Source organism: Lissotriton vulgaris, chromosome 6 (assembly GCF_964263255.1).
Source record: "Lissotriton vulgaris chromosome 6, aLisVul1.2, whole genome shotgun sequence".
Taxonomy (NCBI): domain Eukaryota; kingdom Metazoa; phylum Chordata; class Amphibia; order Caudata; family Salamandridae; genus Lissotriton; species Lissotriton vulgaris.
This window is the reverse complement of record NC_141694.1, coordinates 429,028,315-429,048,432: the sequence shown is the minus strand read 5'-3', so window position 1 is coordinate 429,048,432 and position 20,118 is coordinate 429,028,315. Positions and strand designations below refer to the sequence as shown.

The following is a 20,118-nucleotide window of genomic DNA, read 5'->3' as shown; positions in this document are numbered from 1 at the left end:
TTGAGAAGGAGGGGGAGTGTGGTGGGAGTGACTGGGGGTGCTCCTGGGCACAGGCTGGAACGGTCATACATGGCTGAAACATCATGTAGGATAACAAAGTTTGTTAGAGATCAGAGTTGATCATCACACTCCCTGGTAGGTCCTTGTGCTTGTAGCTGGGGGCCTGAACCACTGGTCCTAGTTTGGTGACATGCAATTTTTTGTAAGTTTGTACAGCTGACCATTGTCAGTCCGCTCATGGGTGAGGGAGTTGAACATTTGTGTTTATTGTTACCTGCCAGGAAGTCTGACACAATTTTTTGGGCTTACGGGATGGGGGGATGGGGGGAGGTGTTATATGGGTAGATGGCTCCAATGACTGATCAGATCGAGGGGTTCAATTTCCTTATGTGCAACATTAGGGATATGTGTTTACCTACAAAACGATACAGCTTACTGAATTGTATCAGATGAAGGGGCGTCCATGTAGTGCTGTTGCAGGAGACTCACCTCACTGAGACAGAGGTGGCTCGATTGAAACGCAGATGGTCGGGACAGTTATATGCAACCACTTACTTAGCTTTTGCTAAGGGAGTGTTAGTGTGGATTAGGCCTGTGGTGCCCTTTCAGCTCACCTGGAAAATAATAGATGTGAAGGGGAGGTTTGTTGTGATCAAGGGCAAGTTAAAAGGTAGAGACATAACAATACAAAGTGTATATGCACCAAATCGTGAGCAGATACCCTTCCTAGAAAGGTTCTCTAGAACTTTAGCAGGGAAAATACATGAAAGCCTGATATTTGAAGGGGACTTTAATTGTGTGTGGGATTTTGCAAGGGACAGATCTACCCCCCATTAAGAGGTACGCTGGGTGCCACCATGGCTAGGGGACTCAGGAACTGGGTAGAGGGGTGGGGCCTAGTAGACACCTGGAGCTTACAGAATGCACACCAGAGAGCATACTGTTATTATTCTTCCTTGTATGATTTTAACATATTCGACTGGACATGTTCTTTTGCTCTACTCTTTTGGCTCCTATGATATCAGGAGCTGAGTATTTGGTTCGATCCCTTTCAGATCACAGTCCTCTACCCATGAAACTTGCCCATACCCCTGAGAGGACCACGGTTCCATTGTGGAGTTTGGGCCTGATCTGATAGAGGATGACAGATTTCGGCAGATCCTATCCTCAGCACTGGTCACCTATTTTGCGGAGGATCATGATACTGCCAGCTCCCCACTGGAGAAGTGGGACGCATTTAAGGTGGTGACTAGGGGTCAATGTTTGGGGTAGGTGGTGGGTCTTCGGCAGGTGATCACTCGGGAATTAGGGATATTGGAAACCCAAATCCAGGAATTGGACAGGGACAGCGCAAGGGGAGAAGCGGTACAGAATAAACTGGCAGAGTTGCAAAGTCTGTATAATTACACTCGGGAGACGCTGAGGGCTTTGGATCTCAAAACTTACCAGACAAGGCAACATGAGGAGGGGAGCAGGGCTGGAAGGTTATTGACCTGGTTGATTAGACCCGAAAGTATGGGTTCACCGATTCCTAGTATCACCGATGTAGCAGGGCAAGTGTTGTGCTCCCCGAAAGACATTAACGAGGCATTTCGAGGATATTATGAAAAGCTGTATGGGCAACCAGGAGACACTCGGGGAGACGCTTTGCTAGCTTATTTTGGTGGACTGAGATTGCCAGGACTAAAACAAGATATTCAGGGCTCATTAGCATTGCCAGTTAAGGCAGGTGAAATTAGAACAGCGATCAAGGAAATGGCGTGGGGGAAAACACCGGGGCCTGATGGCCTAACAGTACAGTTCTATGTTGCCTTTGTGGAGATCTTAGCACCGAGACTCGAACAAATTTATGCTGCAGCACTTCATGAAAAAAAGCTACTGCCATCGATCAGAGAAGCGTTGGTAATACCTTTACCAAAAACCATAAGGGTCCATCCAACAGTGGAGGAATTTAGACCCCTATCCATGCCTAATATGGACTTTAAAATGTTAAGCAAAACACTAGCAATAAGGCTGCTGCCCACATGCACAGTTTGACCCATACTGACCGAAATGGGTGCATCCCATCGCCCTCCACGTCTAATAATTTGCGAAGATTGTACAATGTTCGGTTCCACAGAGATTTGGGTAACTACCCTGATGCAGTGGTGATGGCGATAGACCTGGAAAAGGCGTTCGACTCACTGCACTGGAACTTTTTGCTAACAGCAATGTCAAAAACGCAGTTGGGAGCTGATTGGTTGAACTGGGTCAGTCTCTTATATGAAAACCCTATAGCCCGGGTGCATACGGGCTGCGGTGTCTGCACCTTATGCCATTTATAGGGGAACTCAGCAGGGTTCTCCATTATCACCACTGCTCTTTGCCCTGACGATGGAGCCCCTGGCAGCACAAATTAGACAAGAGAGTGGGATACTGGGCGTAACACTTCACTGAAGTTGTCATATAATATTGTTATACACAGATGATGTGCTCCTTTATTTGAGGAATGGGTCTGATGGAATTTGAGTAATCCATCCCACACTAGAGGAATTTACAATTCCTCAATTCCGAACTGTAATTCCGGGCTTACAGTTTAATAAAAGGAAGACCCATGTGTTCCCCCTACTTTCCACCTTACCTAGGCCCCTGGCCCTTCCAACAGACCTGGTATGGTCACCGGTTTCTTTTAAATACTTGGGAATCCAGATTTTTCACACGCAGATTGACCTGGTCGAAGGGAACCTTGGAGGCGCATTAAGGGTGCTTCAGGCAAATATGGCCTTTTGGTGCAAACTTAAACTACGAGTCATGGCAAGAGTGGCGCTTTCGAAAATGGTGGTATTGCCCCACCTGCTCTACTATTTTGTCAACCTGCTGGTGATAATACTGGTTAAAGACATTGGATATGATTCTGAGAGATCTGGTGTGGGCTGGAAGAAGAAATGGAGTATCCTTGCAGACCCTGAGGCTGCCATTTGCGAATGGGAGACTGGGGCTCCAGATTTCGAGGCCTAATATTTAGCAGCCGAACTGCAATGGTTGGCTTTGTGGCTAGATGGGAGGGGAGTGGAGACATTATCTTTGCCCCCTGGTACCGCACAAGCAGTTTTGCTTCCTAGGATGCTTGATCAACACCAGAAGATCAATCATATGGGGGTGTTACTCTCCATGGCGATGACATACTGGGACATATGTACGACACGCTCCAGGGGTGCTCAGCTCTATGCATCTAGGGTTCCTCTTGTTGTGCTCCCCCAAGCAGTATGAGGTCCTCCACTCACTAAGCGGCAGCTGCAGGGGTGGGATGCGGTGGGAGCACAAACAATTGAAGACTGCTATAATGATGACAAACTGCTTCCCCTAGAGGATTTCCTGGACTATCACAGCCTACCCCCCGGGACAGTTTTTAAATTACCATAGGATCCAAGGGGCCTTGACGGCGTTGTGTGGGAATACAGTGAAAGTGCCAGTCACTCACGCAATCCTGCAGGTGATGGTGACATTGGGTTCGGTCGGACACTTGGTGAAGTGGCTATACCTGGCAATAATGAAAATGACGGTCCTCCCGCTACCTCGCTTGCAGGAGAGATGGGGAAACACACTAAATAGACAGTTGTCGGAAAAGGAATGGAAGAAGGTGCTGGGCAGCCCGAAAAAGGTCTCCCAAAACACGGACTTTAAATTCTTGCAATTTAATATACTACATATAATGCTCCTCTTTGCTAAAAATAATTTTCTCCTTCTCTCCCCTACTTCCACCATACCCTTCTGCCATTATCTACCACATCCAGGGACCCATGCATACATTTACTGCCTGCTCTGAGTTGTTGATAAATGTATGTGTTAATAGAATTGGGAATTCAGAGTTTTATTATTGTCTATAATACTTAGTCCTACATGGTAATTCCTCATTCCATGTGGTTTAACATGTTATTGCATGTTAATGGGTCTGATTTATCGCATGGCATCTGTAAATTCTTATGCAAATTTACCCCCACACTGCCCTTGGGACTCTTACTTAATATGTGCGGGGGGCTCACGGGGCCCCTCCACAGGGCCAGGGGATGGCCACCCCCCTGGGGCTTGTTTAAAATGGGTCGGGGGGCGCTCAGGCCATCCCAGCCCCGGGGACCACCACCCGGCAGGGCTTATTAAAATTGGGTGTGGGGCTCTCAGGCCCCCCCAGCCCGGGGACTGCCACCCCTCAGGGCTACTTCAAATGAGGTGTGGGGGCTCTGAGGCCCCCCTGCCCCAGGGACCGCCAGTCCCGGGGCTTAATAAAATTTGGTGGGGGGCTCTCAGGCCCCCAAGCCCCGGGGACCGCCACCCCCGGGGCTTCTTACAAAAGGGGGAGGGGGGCTGCATGGCCTCTCTCCTGGAGTGTTGTATAGGCCCTGGGGACCGCCAACCCCTGCAGTGTCCCGGGGTGCCCACCCGAGGGACACTGCTGTTTGCAATGACAGGGCGGGTGCCTCGTGGCTCCCACCCTGTCATTGCAAACTGCTTTCCTATTTGGAAGAGAGAGCAGGAAACCTGCTCTCTCTTCCAAATAGGAAAGCAGATTGCTTTTCCACAGGGGGAGCAGCATGTTAACTGCTCCCCATGTGGAAAAGCAATGCCGGCTCCTGCAGGACACGGGGAACCGGCTGGGACCGTGGGAGGATGTCGACCTCCCCACTCCCCCCAAAGAAGAGGGCCAGCCCCGGCGGATGGGGTCCCCAGGGCTAGTAGTGGCCCAGAAAGGGGGCCCCTCTCCAAAATAACAATTTTTAAAAAAGGGCCATGCCCCGGGGGATGGGGGATGAGGTCCCCGGGCAAATTATGGCCTCGGAAGGGGGGCCAAGTGCCACTTTTCCCGATTTTTATTTTTTTTATTAAAAATTGGGGGAAGGCCCTGGGGGATGGGGTCCCCAGGGCCAATAAATTACAAAAAGAAGGGGGGCTACACTGCCCCCTTCTTTATAAAATAAAACATAAATAAGCAGGATTGGGCCGGAGGCCTCGCCCCCTCCTTGCACCACTCTGCAAACGCGCCCCCTGGCGCATTTGCAGAGGGGGAAGGAATTCCCTTGAATACTGGGTGTCCCTAGGGGTCAACTATCCCACCAGGAACCTCCAGTATGCGCCAGGGGGCTGCGATGCAGAGAAGTGTTCTGAGGCCACGCCCCTTTTTACACCTCTCTTCAACAAAGCTCCGTGGTGCTTAGTGGAGGTACCTGTCTGCCAGGGGACCTCAGGATTGAAGGGGACTTAATCCCCTAACTTAAAACGTGCCACGGTGCGCGTTTGTACAGTGGTGAAGGTAGGGGGCTGGGCCTGAGGTGATATGTGTGCAAACATGCCCTGTGGCGCTTTTAAAGTTTGGGAATTAATTCCTCTTCAATTCAGAGGTCGCCTGGGGGCCAACTAGCCCACCAGGTACCTCCATTAAGCACCACGGAGCTGCGTTACAGAGTGTTGTAAAAAGGGGCTTGGCCTCTGAACACCTCTCTGCAACGCAGCTCCCTGGCGCATACTGGTGGTACCTGGAGGGCTAATTGGCCACCAGGGGACCTCAGGATTTAAGGGGCCTTAATGCCCCAATTTAAAACACGCCAGGGGGCCAGTTTGCACAGTGTTGAAGGTAGGGGGGTGGGCCTGAGGTGATATGTGTGCAAACATGCCCTGTGGCGCTTTTTAAGTTGGGAAATTAATTCCTCTTCAATCCAGAGGTCCCATATGGCACAACTAGCCCACCAGGTGCCTCCAGTAAGCACCACAGAGCTGTGTTGCAGAGTGTTGTAAAAATGGGCGTGGCCTCTGAACACCTCTCTGCAACGCAGCTCCCTGGCACATACTGGATGTACCTGGTGGGCTAGTTGGCCCCCAGAGGACCTCAGGATTCAAGGGGACTTAATCCTGCAATTTAAAACGCACCACTGGGCGTGTTTGCACACATGTCACCTCAGGCCCCGCCCCCTTCTTTCACCATTGTACAAATATTCCTCTAAAATCAGCTGAACTACGAATTCCAATTTACTCACCTGTTATCAGGAGAGAACCCAGTGCGGCATCTTTTAGCCCAGCACTGACCCTGAAAAGGAATTCTAAGCGTACTTACCAGTAACATGTATTTCCTTGGATAGGAATCCATTGTGCGGTTTTCAGCAGCAAAGTTTCTAAGTGTCAATTTTTGAAACGTACAAATATTCCTCTAAAATCAGCCGTACTATGATTTCTGATTTACTCACCTGTTATCAGGAGAGAACCCAGTGCTACATCTTTTAGCCCAGCACCGACCCTAAAAGTGATTCTAAGAGTACTTACCAGTAACTTGTACTTCCTACCGTAGGAATCGATAGTGTGGGTTTCAGTAGAAAAGTTTCTAAGTGTGGAGTTTTTTAACTTTAAAAAATTCCTATAAAATCAGAAGAACTACGAATTCCGATTTACTCACCTGTTATCAGGAGTGACCTCAGTGCTGTTTCTTTGATCCCAGTACTGATCCTGAAAAGTAATTCTAACCGTACTTACCAGTAACTTGTATTTCCTTCTATAGGAATCCATTGTGTGGTTTTCACCAGAAAGTGTCTATTTTCACAAACTAAAAATATTCCTTAAAAATTGCCTGTATGACTTAAACGCATTCTTTCGACTGTTTACAGGAGATGCACCCATGCTGGATCCAGGATCCACCACTGAATAAGAAAAAGTAACGTTAACACTACTTACCTGATAAGTGAATTTCCTCCCATAGGATAACATTGGTGATTTTATGTGAAAAAGTTTCTAAGTGTCAACTTTTAAAATACAATAATATTCCTTAAAAATCACTACTGTAACCAAAACACTTTTACTCAACTGTTTACGGGAGATGTCCCAGGACTGAATCCAGGATACAGTCCTGTGGTTAGAAAAGTAATCCAAAAAGTAACTAATTGCATTTAACTAGAAATTCACATTGACCTCAATGTTGCATTGTGTCTGAAATTGTGTTACACATTACAACTGTAACTCCTGTACTTAAAAGTCTATTGCCTATTTGCAAAGTATTTACACTAAAGTAATTCATTCTGAGAAAGTATATTGTGTAATGTAATGTGTAATGTAATTATAATGTAATTTAAAAAATAAAAAATATCTAAAAATAAATTGTTTAAAAAATGAAGTAAATCAGTATAAAACAACAATACAATTAATACATTTAAAAATTGTCATTTACAAAACCTTTGAAATTCACTGAAAGAACCATGGGTTTCAGACATGTTATAGTTAGGACATAGCATTTAAAAAACCTTTGAAATTCACTGAAAAAAAACATAGGTTTCAGACAAGTTATAGTTAGGAATTACCATTTAAAAAACCTTAGAAATTCACTGAAAAAACCATAGGTTTGAGGGGTGTTATAGTTAGCAGGACATGTCATGCGTACAAAACCATTGAAATTGCTCTGTTACTAACTATAACTCGCGCGCCCGCAATCAACTGCTGATGATGTCACATATTACTTCATTCATGATATGGTCAGTGACATCACTGATGACATCTCAAATGACATCACTGATGACATCATCCACGTGACAATCTGATACATCTCATCATACACTAGTATAACCTTTCAACACTCATTCTAAAATATGGAGTACCATATTTGAAACCATTGACACACCAATACAAGTTTCTAAAAACCCACTCAGTGATTCCTACATCTACTCACACATCTAAACACTTACCTTAAGATTCACTCATACATGCTAACAAAAATCAAAGAACATTATTAAATATACTTATACACCTACATCGACATTACACACCAGCACACATCCTATTCACTTATGCAAACAATTGATCATACTAACATTTAGTAAGCTACACACTTATACAAACACCACTTCATTTATTTATATAGATAGTAACTCATACTTAGTGTGTTATGAAATCACTATTAGAAGTATACAGTTTTCAATACAGTCACTCATACAATCACTGAGTGTTAAGTATACTTATTGATAAACAACAACTGTCACATACACTGCCTTTTATATTTCTACTTTGTTAGACATGTATCATTGAGAAATATATTTAGTCATCACCACACCTATAAAGAGATTCACTCACCCAAACAAGTGTTTCCACATGCAGTCTTAACTCATATACCTACTAAATCAACTATTTATACACCTTTGGACAGTCACACACCTCACCATCCTATACAAATACTCACTTAATTAATTAATGCTAATATAGACTCTGCATAGCTGCTAACCAACCTATGTAGCAGTTTACACAATAAGAGATACAGTGAAACATATATTCACACAGTTTAGTCACTATCCCATATATTTACTGAGACACTTTAAATTAGTCACTTAGTCAATGACAGTGCTTCTAAATCCTCCATCCAGACACTTCTACATCTAGTCATTTTCAATACAGATTGCTATATATATAATATATATTTAAATATCGAACCAAACCACATTCACCGGATGATGTCATCAGTGATGTCATCAGTGATGTCATTTGGGATGTCATCAGTGATGTCATCAGTGATGTCACTGACCATGTCTTTAATGATGTAATATGTGACATCATCTGCAGTGGATTGCGGGCGCGCGAGTTATAACTATAACGGAGGAATTTCAATGGTTTTGTACGCATTAAATGTCCTGCTAACTATAACACCCCTGAAACCTATGTTTTTTTCAGTGACTAATATTCTAGTTAAGGTCAAAGCCATAAGGAATAGACCTGTATTTACAAATCTACAGAAGCAATCCTGCATCTATAGATAGTTCCCAAAAATGAAATAGATTCCTGAGTGACAGCGAGTGACTTCTCTTCTTAAGCTATCAGAAAGGCGATTGATGAAAGGCACAATTTCATATAAAAAGATGCTTGTGTCTAGGGTCAAGCTTTTCCAGCTCATCTGTTATGAAAAAGGCAATATCTTGTTGTCATAGTAATATATTGCCCATGGCACGTTTGTGTATTAAGAGGCCAGCTTTTTAAATTATGCTCTGTGTATTTTGCTGTTTTGTAGTATTCAATTTTCTATTGATTTCAGTGTAAAAACATAGACTACATATTCAGACAGCTATGCTTTCCAAATTGAGTATAGAAACCAGCTTTCTGTTAGTCCTGGAGTCTAACAAGCTTGACTGATGTTATCAGACACAGACTTATCAGAATAATGTCAAGAATTCTTGATAGATTCTTTTCCATTCTTAAACAAGCTGGACACCTAGATTTCTAGTAAGAGCTAGAGGTAAATGGAACTTGCTGCATCAAAACGTAATTGATTTCTGTGCTACATTAATCTAAATCAAACGGAGCATGGTGAAATAAATGAAAAAAGTTATGCATGCATATCTATGATTTTGAATCCATCGGAAGCAGCGAAAGGAGAAGGACTGATAAGGCGTGTGCTAATATGTATCCTTTTTTCTTAAAGGATGGCTGGGTGGAAAGAAAATCAAAGGAGAACAGAGGGGATACGAGGAAAGGAGAGGAGAGGAGGTGAGGGGTGTAGAGGATAGGGCAGTGTGTGGGGAGGGAAAAACAGAAGGGAGAGGGTGGTAGGGAAGAAAATGGGAAAGATTGGGGGAGATGGAATATGCAAAGGGAGGGGAAGGGCAGGGGGAGAGTAGGGAAGGGGAAACCCGACAGGAGAAGGTGAGAGAGGATGGAGAAGGGGACAAAGGGAAGATGGAGTATAAATAGGGAAAAGGGAGAAGGGAAGAGAAGCGAAGGGTAAGAAGGAGGGGAGGGAAATGGAAGGTGAGGGGACACACATCCTCTAATGGTGCAGGGAATGGAAGGTGGTGGCAGGTGTCCATATGCAATTCTTCTGAATTAAATGATATTCTAGTTCATAACATGTAATTTATGAATACATGTTATGTCACATACTACTAGAGCTGCAGCCCCAGATACTGCAGTATGGTCCTCATTACGATTAGCCCAGGAAATGAACCAGTATTTTCTCACCACCATCTGAGTTCCTGATACCAGGTGTACCACTTATTCTGGGGTAAAGAACATTCTGGTCCGTTCAAAGTTAGACCTCTTTTGACATTTTGCAGCAATTGGGGAATTTTCTTTTTTAAACGAGCACACGATAAAAAGTTTAACGGAAGTATGTGTTTGTAAGCAGCCTCTGTCGGAATGCATTGCACGGCACCGTATCCCAGTCCTGTGCGTGCACAAGGAATGTTCCACTGTGAATGCTCCAAAGGGTGCAGCTGCCGATTTTATGCAACTGGTGTTGTTTCACAGTCGTTTGGAATAGGTCAAGTGAACACTTCGGGTATTTTCATGGTGACTGAAAAGGAGAATCAATGTTTATGCCCAACAGAGAACACAGTTGTGGGAAAATCCAAATTGGCTCTGGCATTTGAGGGATATTTAATGTATGCCTCATGCGAAGAAATATCCTTTGACAAAATCAAACGCTTTAAGTAAGTGTTCCCAACTTGCTAACCTGGCCGTAAAAGTAATGCTGCAAGGTCGTAAAATCGAAAGTCATCGTGATTGCGGTGAAAGTGAAAGTGATCGCGATGATGTGCTCTGTGCTAAGCAAGCGAGGGATGCGTGCACAGCAGCGTTAATTGCAGAGGTGGAGCGAGACATGCGCGCTTGTGCACATAACCGAAAGCTGGTGGCCGTCAACAGCCTTTGGAAGCATTTGCAAAAGCCACAGACTAAATGTCTCACAGTGTAGTTAAAAATGCCACATTCACAGTTGAGTTTCTACTAATGTCTTCTTAATGTTGTCATGAAATGTATTTGTATGAGCAGAAAAGCTGACATGTTTTATCTGGTCTATTCCAAGTGCTTACCTTTGTGCAACAACCCTTAAAAAGCCCTGAACACCATTTAGGAGAAAACATGTGTTGACTGGTTTAGCTGTACTTCATATCAGTGATAAATTGAGTTCTTGAAGGGTCTATGACTTGGATGACCATCATCTAATAAATAAGGATGGTTAGTATGATAGATACTTGTTGATTTTGGCATTGGGCCCTATTTAGATCTTGGAGGACAGATTACTCCTTCACAACAGGGATAGATATCCCGTCAGATGAAACATATACCCCATAGAATATAATGGGAACTTATATTTCGGCGGCTGGAATATCCAATAACCGTTGTGATGGAGCAACCCGTCCACCAAGATTTAAATCAGCCCCTTCGTTTTTAAACTGTGAATGTGGGCAATTTTACAGATATCACTGTTTTGTGTAAGTACCCAAGAGGAACAACATTTTTGTTTCAATTTAGTGACAGGAACTCAACAATGATACTACCACTATGTTTACACTCAAACTCTGCAGCTGAACACTGTGCATAATAACATTGTAAACAATCATTAGAAACAATTGATTATCAAGCTAAATAATCTCAAGATTTTTTTATCCAATAGTATTGCTTCTGTTTTAGCTATGTCTTAATGAGGTTTATTTTCTGGTATGTTTTATTAGGTATCAAAAAGATTGTACGGCATGGGTTGCTATGAGATATCATTGGGAGACACAATCGGAGTGGGTACTCCAGGAAGTATGAAGAAAATGCTAGAAGCTGTTATGAAAGAAGTCCCATTGAGTGCTCTCGCTGTTCACTGCCATGACACATATGGCCAGGCCTTAGCCAACATTCTTACTGCTATCCAGGTAAACCTGCATGTTTAATTTAACAGACATCAAGTGTGAAATGAAATCATTAGCCTGGTATTTATATATACAGACATAGGGCCATATGTAGGGCATTTGTGGTCCAAGGCCGCGCAGCACATCTCTGTGCTGTGCTGCCCTTTTCACAGGGAAAGAGCAGGAATGAGCCATATTTATTCAATACGGTGCATTCCTGTCTTTTTCCCCTGCACCATTCGCTGGTTTGGCAGCCTAGTGCCAATGCAGGCACGTTTGCACCATGGTGTAAGGGTACCTATGTTGTTAGGATGGAGTGTTTTTGTACAGGAAGGAGTACCTCCTGCACAAAAACATTCCTGACATGATGTTTACTCTTTGTTTCCATATCATTGTGCACATTGCTGGGGATTGGCGTTTAGCTTCGAATGTACTGCAACACAACTTTTATTCTTGGAAGCCCACTCAAATATGCATTGCGCCCTTTATCATCCATAATCCACTGTTAAAATTCAGGGGTGACACTAGAATCAGTTCCAAAGGACATCAAGAGGGTGCAATTCTTTTCTCCTTTCTGGATGAAAAACTGATATAACATCAAGGGAATTTAAACGAATATGATTTGTTCTTGCTTCCCTTCACCAGCACCTAGATTTTGTCTGAAAATTGACTGTGGACGAACACCCCTGATTGGGTACATGTAGCTTCTCCAAGCAATGACAGTTGAGTTGGAACATTGCTCATGGACTAGATAATATGAACTATTATGACATTGTAGAGATGACAAAAGAGATAAATATGAAGGGATTCCTGGATGACTTTCTGTTGCAATCACTGTAAACAGAGGTATCAAAAAGATTGTACAACATGGGTTGCTATGAGGTATCATTAGGAGACACAATTGGAGCGGGTACTCCAGGAAGTATGAAGAAAATGCAAGCAGCTGTTATGAAAGAAGTCCCATTGAGTGATCTCGCTGTTCACTGCCAGGACACCTGTGGCCAGGCTTTAGCCAACATTCTTACTGCTATACAGGTCAATCTGCATGTTTAATTTAACAGACATCAAGTGTGAAATTAATCATTAGCCTGGTATTTATATATACTGACATAGGGCCATAATTATGACATTTGTCATGCAAGACAGCGCAGCACATGTCTGTGCTGTGCTGCCCTTTTCACAGGGAAAGGGCAGGAATGAGCCATATTTATTCGATATGGTGCATTCCTGTCCTTTCCCCTGCACCGTTCGCTGGTTTGGCAGCCTAGCACCAATGCAGGCACCATTGGACCATGTTGCAAAGGTGCCTGTGTTGTAGGAAAGAGTGTTTTTTGCAGAAAGGGGTAACTCCTGCACAAAACATTCCTGACAGGCTGTTTCCTCTTTGTTTCCATATCATTGTGGACGTTGCCGGGGATTGATGTTTAGCTTTGAATGTACTTCAACACAACGTTTATTCTTGGAAGCCCACTCAAATATGTACTGCGCCCTTTATCATTGATCATCCACTGTTAAAATTAAGGGGTGACACTAGAATCAGTTGCAAAGGAAATCAAGATGGTGCCATTCTTTTCTCCTTTCTGGATGAAAAACTGATAAAACATCAAGGGAAATTAAAACAATGTGATTTGTTCTTGCTTCTCTTCACCAGCACCTAGATTTTGTCTTAAAATAGACTATGGACGAGAAGGTGCAGAACACCCCTGATTGGGTACCCGTAGCTCCTCCAAGCACTGACAGAGTTGTTCGAACATTGCTTATGGATAGATAATATGAATTATTATGACATTGCAGAAATGGCAAAAGAGATAAATATGAAGGGGTTCCTGGATGACTTTCTGTTGCAATCATTGTAAACAGAGATTTCATCCTCTAGGATTTCAACGTGTACGTGGGATTGAGGTCCAAGTAAGTAAACCTCGCTAAAACTTTTCAAAGCCTTATTTTCTGCAGACATAGGCAGTCACAGCAGGTGCTCTATCAGCAAAAAAAGAATGGGTCCTTTATATATGGTATGGTTACAAATGTAAATCTCTGCAGATTTTTCTTTAGAAGTACATCTGGAGAGAAAAACTAATTTGAACTGAAGCCATCCTAAGAATTGGGATATTAAATATGGTTTATGGAATCCTTCAACCATGATGTAAACAATAGTTGGGAAAATTAAGGAGTATGTAAATCCAGATTCACCTGAAACCTTCCTGGGCTCATCGGAGGCCAAAAATATAATAGTTCCTCAAGAACAAGTATCTGAGAGGAGTCATGCTTCAGCATGCCCATATATGCCTGCATATCAAGGTTGTCCTTCTGGGTCACTCTTTCACTTTGTTCTGTAGTTTGATTTATTGTAGGGGTAGTAACATTTCATTATCATGCAAGATTACACCTTCCTGTCAACCTATCCATAGAGCTTGAGTATTTATTTTAAAAACTCCCTTTTTTCCGTTATATAATTTTCTGTTGTTTCAACAGCTGGAGTATAATTCTCTCCACTATCCCAAGGTTTCATTATCCCCCCAAAAGTGATATTCATAGAGTAACTCAAATCCACCAATTTAACTTACTCTTGTACCTCTTGCAATGATAGTGTGAAGTAACCCTAACATATCTGCTTCTGCCATCATTTTGTCATTCTTTTTTCAAAGTTAGTTATGCCAATTGAAGCTGAATCAAAATTTCCGTTTTTTTTGTGAAGGGTTGTTCTCACTAAATTAAAAATCAAAACCTTAATTTACTTAGCATCCAAGTCTTCAGTTGTGGGTGTTTTTCAAGAGTTGCATTTATCAATCTCAGAAACAAAAGAGATCATGTGGTTTTGTGTGGGCAAGTCCTGGGTCCCACTCCCCTGCCAAGACAGCTACCCCATCCTCACCCTATTCGTGTTCATCCAAAAAGTATAGTTTTGCCTGCCTTTCCTAGACATTGGTGTCTTTTTGGGTCTGAAAACAGGGGTGGAAACAACAGCAAGGTATGCAGTCCCTAGATTAGATACCATGGACTCTAGACCCGTTATTAGCTTAGTATATGCCACAAACTCTTTATCACATCTTTCTATTGTCAATATTTGATTACTGAACTAGTAACCTCTAAATAACCGTTGCATTGATTGCAATATTTAATTGAACCCCATTCTTGAAAAGTTAGGATCCCTAAAGAGGACTAATGCAAACAACAGTCAGCATCCTTCCCATGTAACCAACCTAAGGGAGAAGGAATACAAGTTTGTGTCCTGTGGTTCTGGTTCCTGTTCTGGGGTAAGTTTTTCTGATCTCTAACAATTTTCTCCCTGGAGCCTTTTATTGTAATATCCTGGAATGGGAGATGCCAGAAACTCTTTCAGATGGCCACAGGACAATCAGGGTTTATTGAGCCCAACCATGGGTTTTGCAACATTTTACTCCTGATGTCCCAGGGCCGGGCATACTATGGATCCTGAGTAACTGGGACAAGTATCCATTGTGCACTTGACTCTTAGGGTAAGCGTGGTCAGAACAGTCTAAGTCTTCCTCGGGGGGTAGGTATGGATACAGGGGAGTGAACACAGGCTCACAACTCAAAATGCTCTCAACAGCAGCACTAAATCATTGTTCAGCTAAATGCTCACTTTTATAAAAAAAGAAAAGTATTTTATTTTTTACTGATACCAACACAAAGGAAAAATTCAACTTTCATTCCCTGGCCCACTTCCTCCTCAAATTAGCGATACTGGTTATTCCCTATTCACTATCCTTAATATCCAGGGTATGCCTCACTGGTGGTCTGAATCCTAAGATCCAACATTGACTCTAATTTAAAGTCAAGTTCAAGGCCGGAAAGCAGTACTACCCACATCAACAGAAGTGAAACATCTGGAGTTCCAGAGCGCACCCCATCCACAAGTGCTGAAAGTTTCTGCAGCTGAGTTCAGGTGAGTCTGCCACACACAATGCAGGTGGCTGCACTCAGCAGGTGCACAGTCCTTCACTTGCAGTCGCGCTGCTTAAGTGATCAGACGTCCTGTGCAGCTCATCCTGCGGGGTAAGTTCCCAGTTTGTCTCCCGGTGGGTTTGGTTGTGATGTTCCTTTTGCAGGTTTCTCACCCGGATGATGGTGCGCTGGTGCTCTAGTGGCATTCTCACTTCTCTGAGGGGGGTGGCAGACCAGGTCACAGTCCCTGATGCTCCTGTGAACTGCTCTGGCATAGAGGGTCACCCATGGCTATCCACTATTGTCCTTCAATATGCTCCATAATAGATTACACGTTTGTCAGTCTCTCACTATTTCCCTGCATACTCAGGTTCTGAATGGGGGACGAGGGGAACAGCGACCACTGATCACAAGAAGCCCTCCTATCAGCAACTGCGCCTCCTTGTATCCACCCAGAAGCAGCCTTGGGCTCCATTTTCAGTTTAAACTTTAAGAGAATAAAATTTGTGGGTGAAAATATTGAGTCCCTAACAGTAACAGAAATCGATCTCCTACATTCTCAATCAACAGGAACAAAGAGTCATATGAACAACTGGGAACGCTTTTCTGCTGCACTACCAGAACTTAACGCCTTGTCACCCCCCCAAAAAAACTCTGCCAGGACCCCAGGTGGGGAAATAGGATCGCAAAAACTCTAAGGGATCAAAGAAAGGATTTAGAAAAATTAATAAATGATACCTTGAGATCTCTGCGACACCAACCAAGGATTCCAAGTCTCTGTTTTCTCCTGCGACAACAAAAAACCTCGCTCAAAAAGTTGAAATGGGGGTGGGCATCACCAAGAGGTACGACATGGCAGACGCACTTTAGACGAGCTCTGTGGGCCCGTCCATAATCCTTCTATCATCCTGCCCATCAGCGCACATATTCTACCCCCGCTCCCCCACCTATGTCCAGTGTCTTCTGTGGAGTGACGGAATAGCAAAGTCGTGGCCATGTGGGGACTGGCAGAGCAGAGACTGGGCCCATGCCGCAAGGATGACCGGATCGGATGGCAGCCTCGGACCCTGTGGGTGTGCCTTGGCACTGCAGATACCCATGCACCGTTATATAGGGCCTTGCGGGCCTGAAACTGGGTGCAGCCTATTGTTGAAGTGGGCAGCCCCTAACTGACTGGCTGCCGCTTATGAGGGTTTGTGGTGGCTCCGGCAGGTCTGCGGTTGGAGATAGGTGGCAGACCAGAGCCTGCCCTAATAGAGCAGCGCTTACAGGATCCTGGTAAAGCCAATGCTGGACACCATCGCATTAGACAACGTTACCCCCAGGGCAGCATTGCAGTGGGCGATGGTGCCCTGGGAGGATCTTGCAACATACTGGTGACACTAGCAATGGCATTGAATGAGCCGGAAGAGGCTGCGGCCACATACAAGGAGACACAGTAGGGGCCTAATCCCAGATGCCACAGTGGAGGAGGCTGAGGCTGCTGGCATTGATCCCTACACATTGACACAGCGTGGGTGCTCTGGTACCACTGTGGTGAGTGTGTATTGCCCCACAGTGATTGAAGCATGGGGCAGCCTGATTGTGGGTGCCCCCTCCCCCCCGGAAATAAGCAGAGATCCCTGCTGCCCTGTGTTTCTTCTGTGATACTCCTACTTGCCATTTGCAGGGTAGGGCAGAGGTGCGACTGGTTTGAGATCCTTGACCCCCCTGTCGCTCCCCAGAAGAGGTTGTGAAGAGGGTACACAGTGGGCAACCTGGATGCTGGTGCCTATGCGGTCAGGCTGAGCGCTGTGAGCACCACCTATTGGGAAGACATGGCTTGGACGTTCAGGCTGAACTGTTACCATGAGGCACAGGGTCAAGACTGATTTGCATATAGTTGTGTCTGAACTGGGGTGGCAAAGTGAACTAAAGAATGATGATGGATTCAACCCAGATCTTTGACTGGGGTGAGTGTCTGAAATGTTTCAGCGCTCCGTCAATCCCTCTGGCCTGTATTGTGTTTGCTCCCCCACCTTTTACTGCCCGTTGTGGCTCGCCCTGTGTGTTGGAGGTGGGAAGATTGGACGCTGAGGACCTATGCTGTGCTCTGTTATACCCTGCCCCTCCAGTCCTTAGATAAACACCATTCAAAGTGCGCAGGTGACTGGCACACTTGTTTGTTTGAGATCCAGTAGAGGCCTCCTCGTATTGTGGTCTCACGTCGTTGGACGGAACAGTAACACCTGTTAGGGGTTTGTAGGTACTTGCATGTAGAAGTGGCCGGACTAGTTCCGATGCGACCTGTATGGGGGTTGTCTTCACGCCTGTCTTCCCGACAATCTAAAAGACAACGGATGCCTGAACAGACTCCAGTGGCGACTTTCCGCCCTCTGGGGGACGCTGCTGCTGTGGTGGGAGACAGAGATACGTTCACGGCCACCTACGGATTTCCCATTGGGCCACTGTGCAGATACTGCCACTGAAAATTTCTTGAGATAAGTTGCAGGTCACACCGCAGAGTATGCTGGATCGCTATGGTGTGTCTGGGGCACAAGTGCCGGAGTTAACAAGCCAGATCTCTATCCACCATGATAATGCTGCATTGATGGCGGCAATATTGCAGTCTCGTGAGGCGCTGGAGGCTAAAATTGGAGATGTGAGGTCGGATGTTATGCTCATTTGCCAGGATGTCCGCAAAGTGCTGGACAGGATCACAGAGGCAGAAACTCACATTTCAACCACAAAGGATACAGTTGCATCCCTTCAGAGGCATGTGACCTCTTTGGAGTCCATTACGAAGAGACTGGCGATTAGGGCAGAGGACGCCGAAGGCAGAGCAAGCAGAAATAACCTTCGCTTCATGGGTTTTCTGGAGGGTTGTGAAGGCAATAATATTGAGCAATTTCTTACAAAGTGGATAGCGTGTTCAATCCCACAAACAGCTCTGTCACAATGCTTTATCATTGAACGTGCACACCGCGCCTTGATGCAAAAGCCTCTGCAAGGGGCCCGACCATGACCCATCATTGCTAGACTCTTGAACTTCCACGACCATGATGCTGTCCTTGCACATGCCATATTGGCTGGCAAACTCCAATTTGAGTCTCATCATATTCTAATCTATTCTAATCTTTCTGTACTATACGTGGCTATACGTGACTGGTGCAACATTGTCACCAGTCGTTTACAGCCACAGAGGCTCGGCTGCAAGACCTCAAAATCCAGTATGCTTTGCTCTTCTTAGCCCGATTGAGGGTTGTCTACAAGGCGCATACTCTTTCCTTTGAGTCTCCAGAAGAGGTCTTTGCCTGGGCGGACAAAAAGCAGCAGCCTAGGCCACACACCCTGCCACAGTTTGACTCAGAGTCGTCCTCCATAGAAGCCACACCGCAGCTGAACAAACCTAAGGGAAAGTCTACTCGCAGATCACGATCGAGACACCGCTCCAAATCACGGGTGACTCCAGATCCCTGATAGAAGATGATTGACAGGACTCACCACTATTACAAGGTGGGCATTGAGGACTGTACTTAAGTCGTTTACTTGGCTGAATGCATTGTTCATAGGCCCACGTGGGACATTTCCCCCCACAACCCTCTTCTCAGTATCTGAGAACTTTATTTACGATAGGGGATAGTTTCTTGGAGATTCCTTGGTCTTTGGAGAAGTTGTAAGATCGCTACCATGACAGATGCTTCCGCTGTTTTGAGGTATTGGGAGGAGCAGGTGTGGGAGGGTTTGGGGTTGTTAAGTTTTGTTGCAAGTACTGTGTCGTACTTGTCTTTGTATATGGACTTCATGCCCTACCACAGGCCAAGCTCCTACACTTATACTTTGCCCTGTGATGGACCCTATTGGCAGGCTTCATGTAGTCAGTTGGAACATACGGGGGGTACTGGATCAAACTAAAAGAGGTGTGGTACTTTAACAGGCCAAGCGTGCTGCAACGGATGTCCTGTTGCTGCAGTAAACTCATCTTATGGGTACCAGGGCGATATGTCTCTCCCAACTACAGAAAGCTATACATACTACTCTGCGGTCCATGACTCCTTCTCCCAACTGGATTTCATATTTATACCAACCACTTATTATTTTTGAATTATAGCCACGGATATAGTACCCAGGGGTCTATCGAATCACTCTTCAGTAGTGCTGACTTTGAGCTTGGGGGTGGCCATCCTCCCTTTCGGTGGCGCCTATCGACATGACCCACAATATAAAACGCACATATGTCAGGCAGTTACGGACTATTTCGCTGACAAGCTAGGCATGGTACATTCCGCAGACATTATCTGGGAGGCTAAGAAGCCAACTATTAGGGGCACGGATATTTCGTATTGCATCGCCCAGCGGATAAAACATCGGGAGGCATTGCTCCAGACCGACGCTCAGTTGTTAGAGCTTGAAAAAGGTGCAGAGGAATAGACGGCAGGCAGCTTCGCTGCCAACTTCTTCTCCTGCAACAAACATATGCTAATACGCTGCCTGATGAGGCCATACAGGCTAGGTTGGCCTTGCACAGCAGAATCTATCAGTGGATGATAAATTGAGCTCTCTCCTGCACCATTTGTGTCAACAAGCACTCCACCCGCTAACTATACCTTGTAACCTCGGTGAC

The 20,118-nt window shown here is 44.9% G+C and overlaps 1 protein-coding gene across 1 annotated transcript in view; it reads left to right on the top strand.

The window, feature by feature from the left end:
* Positions 1-20,118, top strand: part of HMGCLL1 (3-hydroxy-3-methylglutaryl-CoA lyase like 1) — an 826,606-nt gene that overhangs the window by 513,228 nt on the left and 293,260 nt on the right. The window contains exon 7 of the mRNA XM_086926446.1: positions 11,445-11,633. Within this exon, the coding sequence (XP_086782572.1) occupies positions 11,445-11,633 (189 nt within the window). The remainder of the gene's footprint in view (positions 1-11,444; positions 11,634-20,118) is intronic.